Source organism: Coregonus lavaretus, assembly GCF_964263955.1.
Source record: "Coregonus lavaretus genome assembly, chromosome: 9".
Lineage (NCBI taxonomy): Eukaryota > Metazoa > Chordata > Actinopteri > Salmoniformes > Salmonidae > Coregonus > Coregonus lavaretus.
The window spans coordinates 50,064,733-50,078,344 of record NC_139996.1 but is presented as its reverse complement, the minus strand read 5'-3'; the positions used below and the strand labels follow the sequence as shown (position 1 = coordinate 50,078,344).

The 13,612-nt window shown below is 42.0% G+C and overlaps 1 protein-coding gene across 1 annotated transcript in view; it reads left to right on the top strand.

The window, feature by feature from the left end:
- The window catches only part of spg11 (SPG11 vesicle trafficking associated, spatacsin), a 94,941-nt gene that overhangs the window by 65,981 nt on the left and 15,348 nt on the right, over positions 1 to 13,612 (top strand). Inside the window, exons 25-28 of the mRNA XM_084169526.1 lie at positions 4,859 to 5,128; positions 5,379 to 5,579; positions 7,267 to 7,374; positions 13,254 to 13,419. Coding sequence (XP_084025652.1) covers positions 4,859 to 5,128; positions 5,379 to 5,579; positions 7,267 to 7,374; positions 13,254 to 13,419 — 745 coding nt within the window. The remainder of the gene's footprint in view (positions 1 to 4,858; positions 5,129 to 5,378; positions 5,580 to 7,266; positions 7,375 to 13,253; positions 13,420 to 13,612) is intronic.

Sequence of the window (13,612 nt, the reverse complement as noted above, 5' to 3'; positions counted from 1 at the left end):
GACTGATTTAGACTTGGCACACCAGGTGGGTGCAATTAATTTGCGCCGTTCCGGCCTTTATTATGAGCCGTTTTCCCCTCAACAGCCTCTACTGCCTGGGCTATATATTTACATTAAAACAAAAGTCTGTCAGATTTCCAGTCATTCCAATTAATTTAATATTCCTTGATCTTAAAAAATATGGAAATATAGAAATTGTTTTACCTGAGCATATATAAACTCAGCAAAAAAAGAAACGTCCTCTCACTGTCAACTGCGTTTATTTTCAGCAAACTTAACATATGTAAATATTTGTATGAACATAACAAGATTCAACAACTGAGACATAAACTGAACAAGTTCCACAGACATGTGACTAACAGAAATTGAATAGTGTGTCCCTGAACAAAGGGGGGGTCAAAATCAAAAGTAACAGTCAATATCTGGTGTGGCCACAAGCTGCATTAAATACTGCAGTGCATCTCCTCCTCATGGACTGCACCAGATTTGCCTGTTCTTGCTGTGAGATGTTACCCCACTCTTCCACCAATGCACCTGCAAGTTCCCAGACATTTCTGGGGGGGAATGGCCCTAGCCCTCACTCTCCGATCCAACAGGTCCCAGACGTGCTCAATGGGATTGAGATCCGGGCTCTTCACTGGCCATAGCAGAACACTGACATTCCTGTCTTGCAGGAAATCACACACAGAACGAGCAGTATGGCTGGTGGCATTGTCATGCTGGAGGGTCAAGTCAGGATGAGCCTGCAGGAAGGGTACCACATGAGGGAGGAGGATGTCTTCCCTGTAACGCACAGCGTTGAGATTGCCTGCAATGACAACAAGCTCAGTCCGATGATGCTGTGACACACCGCCCCAGACCATGACTGACCCTCCACCTCCAAATCGATCCCGCTCCAGAGTACAGGCCTCGATGTAACACTCAGTCCTTCGACGATAAACGTGCATCTGACCATCTCCCCTGGTGAGACAAAACCGCATCTCGTCAGTGAAGAGCACTTTTTGCGTCCATAGGCAACGTTGTTGCCGGTGATGTCTGGTGACGACCTGCCTTACAACAGGCCTACAAGCCCTCAGTCCAGCCTCAGCCTATTGCGGACAGTCTGAGCACTGATGGCGGGATTGTGCGTTCCTGGTGTAACTCGGGCAGTTGTTGTTGCCATCCTGTACATGTCCCGCAGGTGTGATGTTCAGATGTACCGATCCTGTGCATTAGTTGTTACACGTGGTCTGCCACTGCGAGGACGATCAGCTGTCCGTCCTGTCTCCCTGTAGCGTTGTCTTAGGCGTCTCACGTTGCAATTTATTGCCCTGGCCACATCTGCAGTCCTCATGCCTCCTTGCAGCATGCCTAAGGAACGTTCACGCAGATGAGCAGCGACCCTGGGCATCTTTCTTTTGGTGTTTTACAGAGTCAGTAGAAAGGCCTCTTTAGTGTCCTAAGTTTTCATAACTGTGACCTTAATTGCCTACCGTCTGTAAGCTGTTATCGCTTAAAGACCGTTCCACAGGTGCATGTTCATTAATTGTTTATGGTTCATTGAACAAGCATGGGAAACAGTGTTTAAACCCTTTACAATGAAGATCTGTGAAGTTATTTGGATTTGTACGAATTATCTTTGAAAGACAGGGTCGTGAAAAAGGGACGTTTCTTTTTTTGCTGAGTTAAAATATATAGGGAAAAGGTGGCTACTTTGAAGAATCTAAAATCTAAAATATATTTCGATTTGTTTAACACTTTTTTGGTTACTACATGAATCCAAATGTGTTACATTCATAGTTTTGATGTCTTCACTATTATTTTACAATGTAGAAAATAGTAAAAAATTAAGAAAAACCCTTGAATGAGTAGGTGTTTTTTCTGAATTTAAAAGTAAACCTAGAAGTAATCATCTAGTTTTTCAAAAGTGTCTGTAATCTGATTACAATATTTTTGCTGGAAACGCAACCGATTACAGTTTGGTGGTTCCAAACTTCATCCCATTTAAGAATGATGGAGGCCACTGTGTTCTTGGGGACCTTCAATGCTACAGAAATGTTTTGGTACCCTTCCCCAGATCTGTGCCTCGTCACATTCCTTCAAACTCATGGCTTGGTTTTTGCTCTGACATGCACTGTCAACTGTGGGACCTTGTATAGACAGGTGTTTGCCTTTCCAAATCATGTCCAATCAATTTAATTTACCACAGGTGGACTCCAATCAAGTTGTAGAAACATCTCAAGGATTGTCAATGGAAACAGGATGCACTTGAGCTAAATGTTGAGTCTCATAGCAAATGGTCTGAATACTTATGTAAATAAGGTATATATATATTTTTTTATATACAGTGGGGAGAACAAGTCTTTGATACACTGCCGATTTTGCAGGTTTTCCTACTTACAAAGCATGTAGAGGTCTGTCATTTTTATCATAGGTACACTTCAACTGTGAGAGACGGAATCTAAAACAAAAATCCAGAAAATCACATTGTATGATTTTTAAGTAATTCATTTGCATTTTATTGCATGACATAAGTATTTGATACATCAGAAAAGCAGAACTTAATATTTGGTACAGAAACCTTTGTTTGCAATTACAGAGATCATACGTTTCCTGTAGGTCTTGACCAGGTTTGCACACACTGCAGCAGGGATTTTGGCCCACTCCTCCATACAGACCTTCTCCAGATCCTTCAGGTTTCGCGGCTGTCGCTGGGCAATACAGACTTTCAGCTCCCTCCAAAGATTTTCTATTGGGTTCAGGTCTGGAGACTGGCTAGGCCACTCCAGGACCTTGAGATGCTTCTTACGGAGCCACTCCTTAGTTGCCCTGGCTGTGTGTTTCGGGTCATTGTCATGCTGGAAGACCCAGCCACGACCCATCTTCAATGCTCTTACTGAGGGAAGGAGGTTGTTGGCCAAGATCTCGCAATACATGGCCCCATCCATCCTCCCCTCAATACGGTGCAGTCGTCCTGTCCCCTTTGCAGAAAAGCATCCCCAAAGAATGATGTTTCCACCTCCATGCTTCACGGTTGGGATGGTGTTCTTGGGGTTGTACTCATCCTTCTTCTTCCTCCAAACACGGTGAGTGGAGTTTAGACCAAACAGCTCTATTTTTGTCTCATCAGACCACATGACCTTCTCCCATTCCTCCTCTGGATCATCCAGATGGTCATTGGCAAACTTCAGACGGGCCTGGACATGCGCTGGCTTGAGCAGGGGGACCTTGCCTGCGCTGCAGGATTTTATTCCATGACGGCGTAGTGTGTTACTAATTGTTTTCTTTGAGACTGTGGTCCCAGCTCTCTTCAGGTCATTGACCAGGTCCTGCCGTGTAGTTCTGGGCTGATCCCTCACCTTCCTTATGATCATTGATGCCCCACGAGGTGAGATCTTGCATGGAGCCCCAGACCGAGTGTGATTGACCGTCATCTTGAACTTCTTCATTTTCTAATAATTGAGCCAACAGTTGTTGCCTTCTCACCAAGCTGCTTGCCTATTGTCCTGTAGCCCATCCCAGCCTTGTGCAGGTCTACAATTGTATCCCTGATGTCCTTACACAGCTCTCTGGTTTTGGCCATTGTTGAGAGTTTGGAGTCTGTTTGATTGAGTGTGTGGACAGGTGTCTTTTATACAGGTAACGAGTTCAAACAGGTGCAGTTAATACAGGTAAAGAGTGGAGAACAGGAGGGCTTCAATTCTTACTGGTTGGTAGGTGATCAAATACTTATGTCATGCAATAAAATGTAAATTAATTACTTAACTGCAAACAGGTGCAGTTAATATAGGTAATGAGTGGAGAACAGGAGGGCTTCTTAAAGAAAAACTAACAGGTCTGTGAGAGCCGGAATTCTTACTGGTTGGTGGGTGATCAAATACTTATTTTCCACCATAATTTGCAAATAAATTCATAAAAAATCCTACAATGTGATTTTCTGGATTTTTTTCTCTCAATTTGTCTGTCATAGTTGATGTGTACCTATGATGAAAATTACAGGCCTCTCTCATCTTTTTAAGTCGGAGAACTTGCACAATTGATGGCTGACTAAATACTTTTTCCCCCCACTGTATGTAGACACTGGTATGGTGCTGGACATAATGATTATGAGGTTTGAAAAGTGGTGGAATTGCCCTTTAAGTATCATTCACACCCAACTAGCAAACCCTTTAAAGGTCCAATGCAGGTGTTTTTAACTTAATATCAAATCATTTCTTGGTAACAATTAAGTACCTTACTGTGATTTTGACCATTTTAATTGAAAACAAAGAGCAATTTCTCAAGCAAGAATCTTCACTAGGACTTTCTTGGAGTCGTCTGAGTGAGGGGCCTAATTGGACGAGCCTAATGGGAGGGATATGTAATCTGAAAACTAGCTGTTATTGGCAGAGTGGTTTGAAACTCTTTGTTATTGGTCTATTAACTTACACTGCCTGGTTATGTTGCCAGGCAGGCTGAATCTCCAGGCAGTCTTTTCAAACAGCTCTTACACTAAAAGGGCATTATCATAATTTTCACAATTTCACAGTATTATTCCAAACTCATAGTGTGGAAATGTATACATAAAACACAGGGGAAATTGTTTTGACTGCATTGGGCCTTTAATAACCCTTTCCTCCCATACAACTGATGGACTCTACCACACATACCTTCTCTGTTCACTCTAAAATGGAATGAAAACTTCCCTCAGGTTCTCTTCCTCTGTTGAAATTCCCTATCAGGGAAATATGTTATTTGAATTAAATTGTATAGCTACAGCGGCCTAAACTGTAAGGATTGTTCTCTAGATGCAAAATAAAGACGGATGGTTTCCAATCGCCCCCTTGTCTGTGGTAATGTAGCTATTGTATGTTTTCAGTTCCCTACTTGTGATTGACAGGTGAGGTCCCTGGCGGCCCAGTTCAGCCCAGCCCTGAAGGCCCACCTGACCCTGGCCTTCCAGAACCTGCAGCTCAGCTCTCAGTGGAGGGTGGGGGAGGTGGAAGACAGGGAGGTCACCCTGCCCAGCGAGGAAGCCTCCGACCCCCCCAAGGAGCTGTTCCAGGTGCTGCTGCAGAGCCAGGAGCAGGCCTGCCCCTGGAGACACCTCTTGGGGGAGGCCCTGGCACAGCACTGCCCCACCCTCACCATACTAGCTGCCTGTCATCAGGTGGGGCTCTGTCTATGAGGATTCTCTGGCTATGATAATTTGTATACAAATCTGGAGGCTATGACCAGAGGTGTATTGACATTCTCATTGCATTGACATTTGTGTCATCCATGAACTTTGTAAGACAGTGTATAAAGTTGCACTTTACATGATCTACTTTGTATCTGGACTTTATTTACCTGACTGTGTGTGTGTTTGATTGCGTGTGTGTTTCTCTGTACGGTGTGTGTGGCATGGATTTGATTGACAGGAAGCCGACCTGCTCCAGTGCCTCTGCGTCTGGGTCCTGACCTCTGTGGATGAGGTCGTTGCCACAGCAGCTACCGCCCACCTGGAAGAGAGCCCGCGACGTCATGAGTGGAACCTCCACGACCTGTCAATCATCTGGAAGACACTGCTGAGGAAATGCAAGATCAGGCCTCTCATACGAGGCTTCCAGCTATTCCAGAGGGTAATTCAATAGAACATGTGTGATACATATCATTGTACTCCTTGCAATTGCTACAATGAACTGCCCTTGTGAAAAAATTTAAACTTGAGATCAGTGTATCTAACTCAAATTTTACTAAAATCTCCCATTGACACACATGCATGATTTAGATGAAAGTATGCCCCAAATCTAGTTTTTTCCCCCCAAAGGCAGTTCAATTGCAGCAATTAAACTGAGATATGCCTTGCTCCATTTTGCAGTCTGAGCACTACCATGCTTTTGGCCTAAACTCCACAAAGGTGGTGCATGTGAGGAGTTTATTTTAGAATGAATTGTTTTGAATGATATCCCAACCGAAGCAGGGCAGGCGAGCAGTGAATACTCTGTCCGCTTTGGCGCTCCGCTCAATTAGAACATGTCTCTATTTTTGCGTTTTATCATTGGCGCTGTAGTCACAAAACAATTATAATTATTTTTCAAGCTCATTTGAGAGTGACGTATATCTGAGCCTAGAGAATGGAACGAGGCACTACATCACAAATGTGTTGAATGTAAGGAAGTAAAAAAATATCAGTAATGTGAACATTTTAAAAACTGTACTATTATACACTGAGTATACAAAACATTAGGAACACCTTCCTCATATTGAGTTGCCCTCAGAACAGCCTCAATTCGTCGGGGCATGGACTCTACAAGGTGTCGAAAGCGTTCCACAGGGATGCTGGCCCATGTTGACTCTAATTATTCCCACAGTTGTGTCAAGTTGGCTGGATGTCCTTTGGGTAGTGGACCGTTGTTTATACACAGGGGAAACTGTTGAGCATGAAAAACCCAGCAGCGCTGCAGTTCTTGACACAAACCGGTGCACCTGGCACCTACTACCATACCCTGTTCAAAGTCACTTAAGTATTTTGTCTTACCCAGTCACCCTCTGAATGGCACACATACACAAGCCTTGTCTCAATTGTTTCAAGGATTAAAATTCCTTCTTTAACCTCTCCTCCCCTTCATCTACAATGATTTAAGTGGATTTAACGAGTGACACCAATAAGGTGTCATAGCTTTCATCTGGATTCACCTAGTCATTCTATGTCATGGAAAGAGCAGGTGTTCTTAATGTATGTTCTTAGTGTATATTGAATAGACTACATGCAAATAAAGTTGCAGGAGGCTTAAGATGGGCGGGACTTTCCACTATTTCCTGTCAATCACTAACCGATGAACCAATAGAAACGGCTTTAAACTTTAATTTAATTCAAGCCATTGAAGGCACATAGATGGTTGCTTGCCTATCCAATCCCTTGTTATTATTTGCGTGTCATTTATTGGTTTCCTTCAGGCCTAGTCATTAGTGTTGTGTTCTATTAGAATACTAATCTACCTGCATGGCAGCTTCCCTCCTCAGAAGTGACCCGAATTATATTTCCTCGTCGGCCATTTTGCGTTGTATGCATAGTCTTCAAACAGCTTCAAGGCCTAGTCCAGCTCCTCTCCTTAACTCAACAGACATCATGTGAGGTCTGCCTCATGTATTATGGCTGTCATGTCTGGCTCTGCATGAGTTTGGGTGGTCTTTTATCACATTTTTTATCACTTATTTTCTTTGTCCACCATCTATCTCTGTCTCTTTCTCGGTCTCTCCTCTCTGTCTCTCTCGCTCACTCTCTCTCTCACTCGCGCTCTCTCTCGCTCTCTCTCTGTGTGACAGGACTCTCCCCTGATCCATGTGCTGCTCATGTACGAGCTGTGCTATGACTACAAAAACTACCCTGAAGCCAAGAAGAAACTCATTGAGTTCCAGAAATGCCTGATCACTGTAAGCTCCTTCACCCCTCTTGCCACTCCTTTCCACACTCACTGTCTGATACCGATATATCTGCCGATACAGTTGAAGTCGGAAGTTTACATACACATACACCTTAGCCAAATACATTTAAACTCAGTTTTTCACAATTCCTGACATTTAATCCTAGTAAAAATTCCCTGTCTTAGGTCAGTTACGATCACCACTTTATTTTAAGAATGTAAAATGTCCGAATAATATTAGAGAGAATGATTTATTTCAGCTTTTATTTATTTAATCACATGCCCAGAGGGTCAGAAGTTTACATACACTCAATTAGTATTTGGTAGCATTGCCTTTAAATTGTTTAACTTGGGTCAAATGTTTCAGGTAGCCTTCCACAAGCTTCCCACAATAAGTTGGGTGAATTTTGGCCCGTTCTTCCTGACAGAGCTGGTGTAACTGAGTCAGGTTTGTAGGCCTCCTTGCTCGCACACGCTTTTTCAGTTCTGCCCACACATTTTCTATAGGATTGAGGTCAGGGCTTTGTGATCGCCACAACAATACCTTTACTTTGTTGTCCTTAAGCCATTTTGCCACAACTTTGGAAGTATGCTTGGTGTCATTGTCCATTTGGAAGACCCATTTGCGACCAAGCTTTAACTTCCTGGCTGATGTCTTGAGATGTTGCTTTCTAAATATCCACATAATTTTCCTTCCTCATGATGCCATCTATTTTGTGAAGTGCACCAGTCCCTCCTGCAGCAAAGTACCCCCACAGCATGATGCTGCCACCCCCTTGCTTCACGGTTGGGATGGTGTTCTTCGGCTTGCAAGCGACCACCTTTTTCCTCCAAACATAGTGATGGTCATTATGGCCAAACAGTTCTATTTTTGTTTCATCAGATCAGAGGACATTTCTCCAAAAAGTATGATCTTTGTCCCCATGTGCAGTTGCAAATGGTAGTCTGGCTTTTTATGGCGGTTTTTGAACAGTGGCTTCTTCCTTATGTCGATATAGGACTCGTTTTACTGTGGATATAGATACTTTTGTACCTGTTTCCTCCAGCATCTTCACATGGTCCTTTGCTGTTGTTCTGGGATTTATTTGCACTTTTCGCACCAAAGTACGTTCATCTCTAGGAGACAGAACACGTCTCCTTCCTGAACGGTATGACGGCTGTGTGGTCCCATGGTGTTTATACTTGCGTACTATTGTTTGTACAGATGAACGTGGTACCTTCAGGCATTTGAAATTGCTCCCAAGGATGAACCAGACTTGAGGAGGTCTACAATTTTTTTCTGAGGTCTTGGCTGATTTCTTTTGATTTTCCCATGAAGTCAAGCAAAGAGGCACTGAGTTTGAAGGTAGGCCTTGAAATACATCCACAGGTACACCTCCAATTGACTCAAATTATGTCAACTAGCCTATCAGAAGTTTCTAAAGCCATGACATAATTTTCTGGAATTTTCCAAGCTGTTTAAAGGCACAGTGAACTTAGTGTATGTAAACTTCTGACCCATTGGAATTTTGATATAGTGAATTGTAAGTGAAATAATCTGTCTGTAAACAATTGTTGTAAAAATTACTTGTGTCATGTACAAAGTAGATGTCCTAACCGACTTGCCAAAACTATAGTTTGTTAACAAGAAATTTGTGGAGTGTTGAAAAACGACTCCAACCTAAGTGTATATAAACTTCCGACTTCAACTGTATATGTTTTTTTTTTTAGGTGGAATCAAAAACATACTTTTTTTTCACAAATTGTGCTCCAAAGGATTAACAGATACTCTAAATGATGATTTCTTAACTAAATATGAAAATTAACATTATTTAAGAGCATTTTATTTGTGGTTTACATGATAACCACCAAAAACAACTATATCCTCTATAAATACGAAAGTAAAACAAAACACTTGTTCAGTTTACCTTGGTACAACTTAAAGATTTGTCTATCTATGACAGTGGATAAAAATGCATAAGTGTTTGTGCTGAAGCACCACAAGCACATTAATAAACAAGAATGGATGAATGAATTAAACATTGTCTCAAAGTAAATCTGAAACTGCACTGTTCACAAGTTCACCAACTTTGCAGTGAAATTCAGTAACATGCAGTTCTTAATGTCACCAATAGATGTCAGTGTCAGCATTTGTATTGAGTAGATTCCTTTCAGTGCTTTACAACAGTCAAAGGTCATGTCAAAAAACACTTTATGGTAACCTTGCAATGAGAGCTTGTTATGACAAGCACACACTAGTTGTTCATTACGAAAATGTTTTGTTACTGAAACCATAATGTAAATTACACTTTTATTCAATACAAAATATATTATTGCTGTTAAGGTGACCACGGGAAAAGCGTCCTCCATTCGCCCCTGTTTCGAGACCAGTGCATGATAATGGTCCATTCTAACTCAAAACAAATTTCACACATATATTATTTAGTATATGTAAAGACAAGATTAAATCAAGAATAGTCTGATGGGTGACAATATTAGTCTATCACTTGTGAATGAGATATTATCACTTGTGAATGATACCCAGCATAAGGCAAGAAACAATGGCTTTTTTAGCAACTTGTTTTAATCATAGTCGCACACCTCATGTAGCCTAGCCCGTAGGCCTATATGTTTTGATAAGGTTTGTATCACAACTAAAGTGACCAAATACATTCTTAATTAAGTACATTAATCCGCTTTACAAGGGGTGTAGAGCCTAACTGGCATACATAAGCAGCGCGTGAGTTTCAAGTTTGAGGGAAATTATTTTCACCATAAAAATGCACCTTTATAATAAAAGCATTACATGCGTAATCGCGTTTGCGGTGACTGTTGATAATCGTATTTCCCCCCTAATGGAACATTCGCGCTTATAGCATACTGCTGTTTGCGCATTGCTGTGCTTATAATGTGAAGAAATAGCCTAATAGTTTATCAACATTTTAAGCTAAACGTTCTGATCTGTTGGATCAGCCTCATTGCGTAAAACATGTTTTTTGATGCGAGAGGTTGTATTAATTTGGGATCTATTAGATCCCACAACTGTCCCAGACTATGTTTGGAATATTTATTTATTGCACAAAATCGAATAGGTCAACTTTTGTACTATGGGGGGTAGTAGATTGACATAGGTTAGTGCTTTTGCTGTTTGTTCGACCTACTCATCTTGTTGGCTGATGAAAAGTAAATGTGGACAGTTCTTCCAATATCTTCAATATTCACCTTGGAATTGGATAAGGATGCACGCAGTCTCAGATGTCTGTCTTCATTTGTAGCATGTGAGAAAGAACCAATCACGTGACGGCGAGCCATGCGAGTGAGAGGTGCTTCGGAGCAGGCAGCACTCAGGGAGAAGGGAATTATAGTTATTATATTCAGGCAAAGGACACAACGGCCACTGGCCGCAAAAGGCATGGATATTTTAAGGGGCCATTACGGCCACACAAAGGGGATGCCGCCGGGAAATTTGAGGCATTATCAAGTGCTTGTCAAATTGTGAATGAGAGACTGAAGTGTGAAGATTGAGATTGTGAAGTGTGTACAGCCTGCGCAAAAAACAAAGCAGAGCTCATGCCTTTAAAGTCATCTTTAGAGTCGCATCATGCAGCCTTACAATGTATTAAAAATCAAAACATATAGCCTAACATTTGTAGAACAACTAAAGTTACATGAATCTCTAAATTAAGCATATAGGAGTACCTATTTCTTTATTAACCGCTCTACACAGAATAGCCGCATGTGCGCACTCCCTAAAATAGTTTGGAGAAAATATATTTTCTATTATATTCAGCTTTGTTCAATTGTATTCTTCATACTATAAAGTAATATTAAATAATGCAACAGAATTCTAAGAAAATCTTGTCTGCTAAATGAACTAGTGTAGACCACAGCCATATGGCATAGCCATATCAGGACAACTCAGAGTATGCTATTCTGTTCTTCTGAAATAGACTACATGTTTCTTTAGACCTGTCTAAAATAAATAATGGATTTATTGTGAATGTGTAGGCTGTATTACATGGCTTTATTATACTTTTTAAAATGTATATGTTCCAAAGGTCTGCATCAGTGGCTTGTAGGCTATGTGTGGAAGCCGAGAGATGCTAAATGTGTTTATGTTAATTAACGGTACATCACCATGAGACCGGCAGTTATTTGCTTGACAATCACCGGCTGACAAAATTTTGTGACTGCCACAGCCCTAGCTATATATTTCAACTGCAAATGGCATGTGCTGATGACTGAAAACGTTCATGCACGAAAATGCTTACTGCACTGGTTTTAGTCACACACATTCTAATTTAGCTAGCTAACAATCTTAGCTGATCATGAATGCAAGCACATGGCCTGAATGATAGATCTGCGCCAGCTGTCTTTCATATTTAGTTAAACAAACTAAATAAGCCCACTAACATAACGGCGCCATAAGTAGCACAGATTGCTAGCTAGCTAACTACCTTGCTGGCTATATAGAGCCTAACTACATTGCTGGCTAGCCAGCCAGCTAATGTTAACTAAGTGAGCATGTGATGAGGTCAAGGCTGCTTGCTTGGTGAAGTGTACTTTTGATAATTTACTTATTCAAATACGCTGTCGCTGTCTTTGGCAAGCTACTCACCATCAAACCAAAGATCGTAGCTAGGTCAAACCACCAACCGATTTATCGGCCGGACTCTATTGTAAAGGGCTTTGATAGTCAAACCTCCCAGCCTCGAAACTTCATCATGATTGGGAGGACTACTTTGAAATTGACTGCAAACCAATTCAGGTAACGCGTCATGCTGTCATGCTGGGCAGAAGGGGATTTTTATTATCTATGTCTGTGCAGATGACTTTCCATTAGAAAAGTAGGGTGTGTCCGTGTCAAGCTCCTTTAAGTCTGACAGGTTGGTTATGGGGGGAAATTGATGCCCTCCATTGTCAGGGCAGGGGGGAGTTATAGGGGTGCGTATGTCTGACCTTGCCGGTCCTGTTTGGAGGTGTCATTAGAGGGATGAATTTGGTGCCACACCTGCCAGCGAAGCCACAAGGCCAGGGCCGATTTATCGAGTGTGTCGAGCACAGCAGCACTCATACCTCCGAGCGGTGACATTGGCTGTAATCTTGTGTTCAGGGCCTGTCCTCTTACCGTCTCTACTTTTGTCCTCTTACCGTCTCTACTTTTATCCTCTTACCGTCTCTACTTTTGTCCTCTTACCGTCTCTACTTTTGTCCTCTTACCGTCTCTACTTTTGTCCTCTTACCGTCTCTACTTTTGTCCTCTTACCGTCTCTACTTTTGTCCTCTTACCGTCTCTACTTTTGTCCTCTTACCGTCTCTACTTTTGTCCTCTTACCGTCTCTACTTTTGTCCTCTTACCATCTCTACTGTTGTCCTCTTACCGTCTCTACTTTTGTCCTCTTACCGTCTCTACTGTTGTCCTCTTACCGTCTCTACTTTTGTCCTCTTACCAACTCTACTTTTGTCCTCTTACCGTCTCTACTTTTTGTCCTCTTACCGTCTCTACTTGTGCTGCGTGTTTTGAGAGAGTCACCAGCCCAATTCACATTTTTACACACAATCTTTTGCGGCCTTAGTCTCACCGAGTCCTCCCTCTCGATGACCACAGTTAACTTTGATGTTCCTTCTTTATTTAATTCCCGTATTCACTCTGATCTTCTGTCCTTGTGAAAGGTACATGCCCTTATTACTGTTACTTTTCATGATCCTCTATTATAGTTAAGGGAAGAAATGATGAGAGGAAGACTTTCTAAGATGAATGTTTGATGTTTTCTGTGGACACTAGAGGTTATACAGCCATAGTTCCTATGAGGTATGTGTGTGTTGCATGTAGGCCATTCTCTTTATTCATTTCATCTTTTCCTTTCTCTCTTTTTTCTATATCCCTCCCTCTCTCTTTCTCTCTGACAGCTGAGGAGCAGTGGTGCTCATGCGCCAGCAGGCATCCCTCTCCAGTGGGTGGAGTGCCAGGCCTCAGTCCTCCTGTTGACCATGATGCAACAGTGCTCCACACAATACGAGCTGCGCAGGCTACTGCAGCTGCTCGCAGATATGGAGCGCCTGCTCAAGTCTAATGGTGAGACACCAGTATTAACACTGTGGTAACACAGAGACTTCAGCTGTTGTGTTGGATCATCATATTCAGCTAATTAGCTGTTAATTAAGTGAGACTTAACCTAAATGATGTTCATAAGAGTTTGGTCAATAGTGTTGCATTATTTCCAGAGCAACACTCTCTGTGCTTATTGTAAGCCTGACTTCTCTTCATA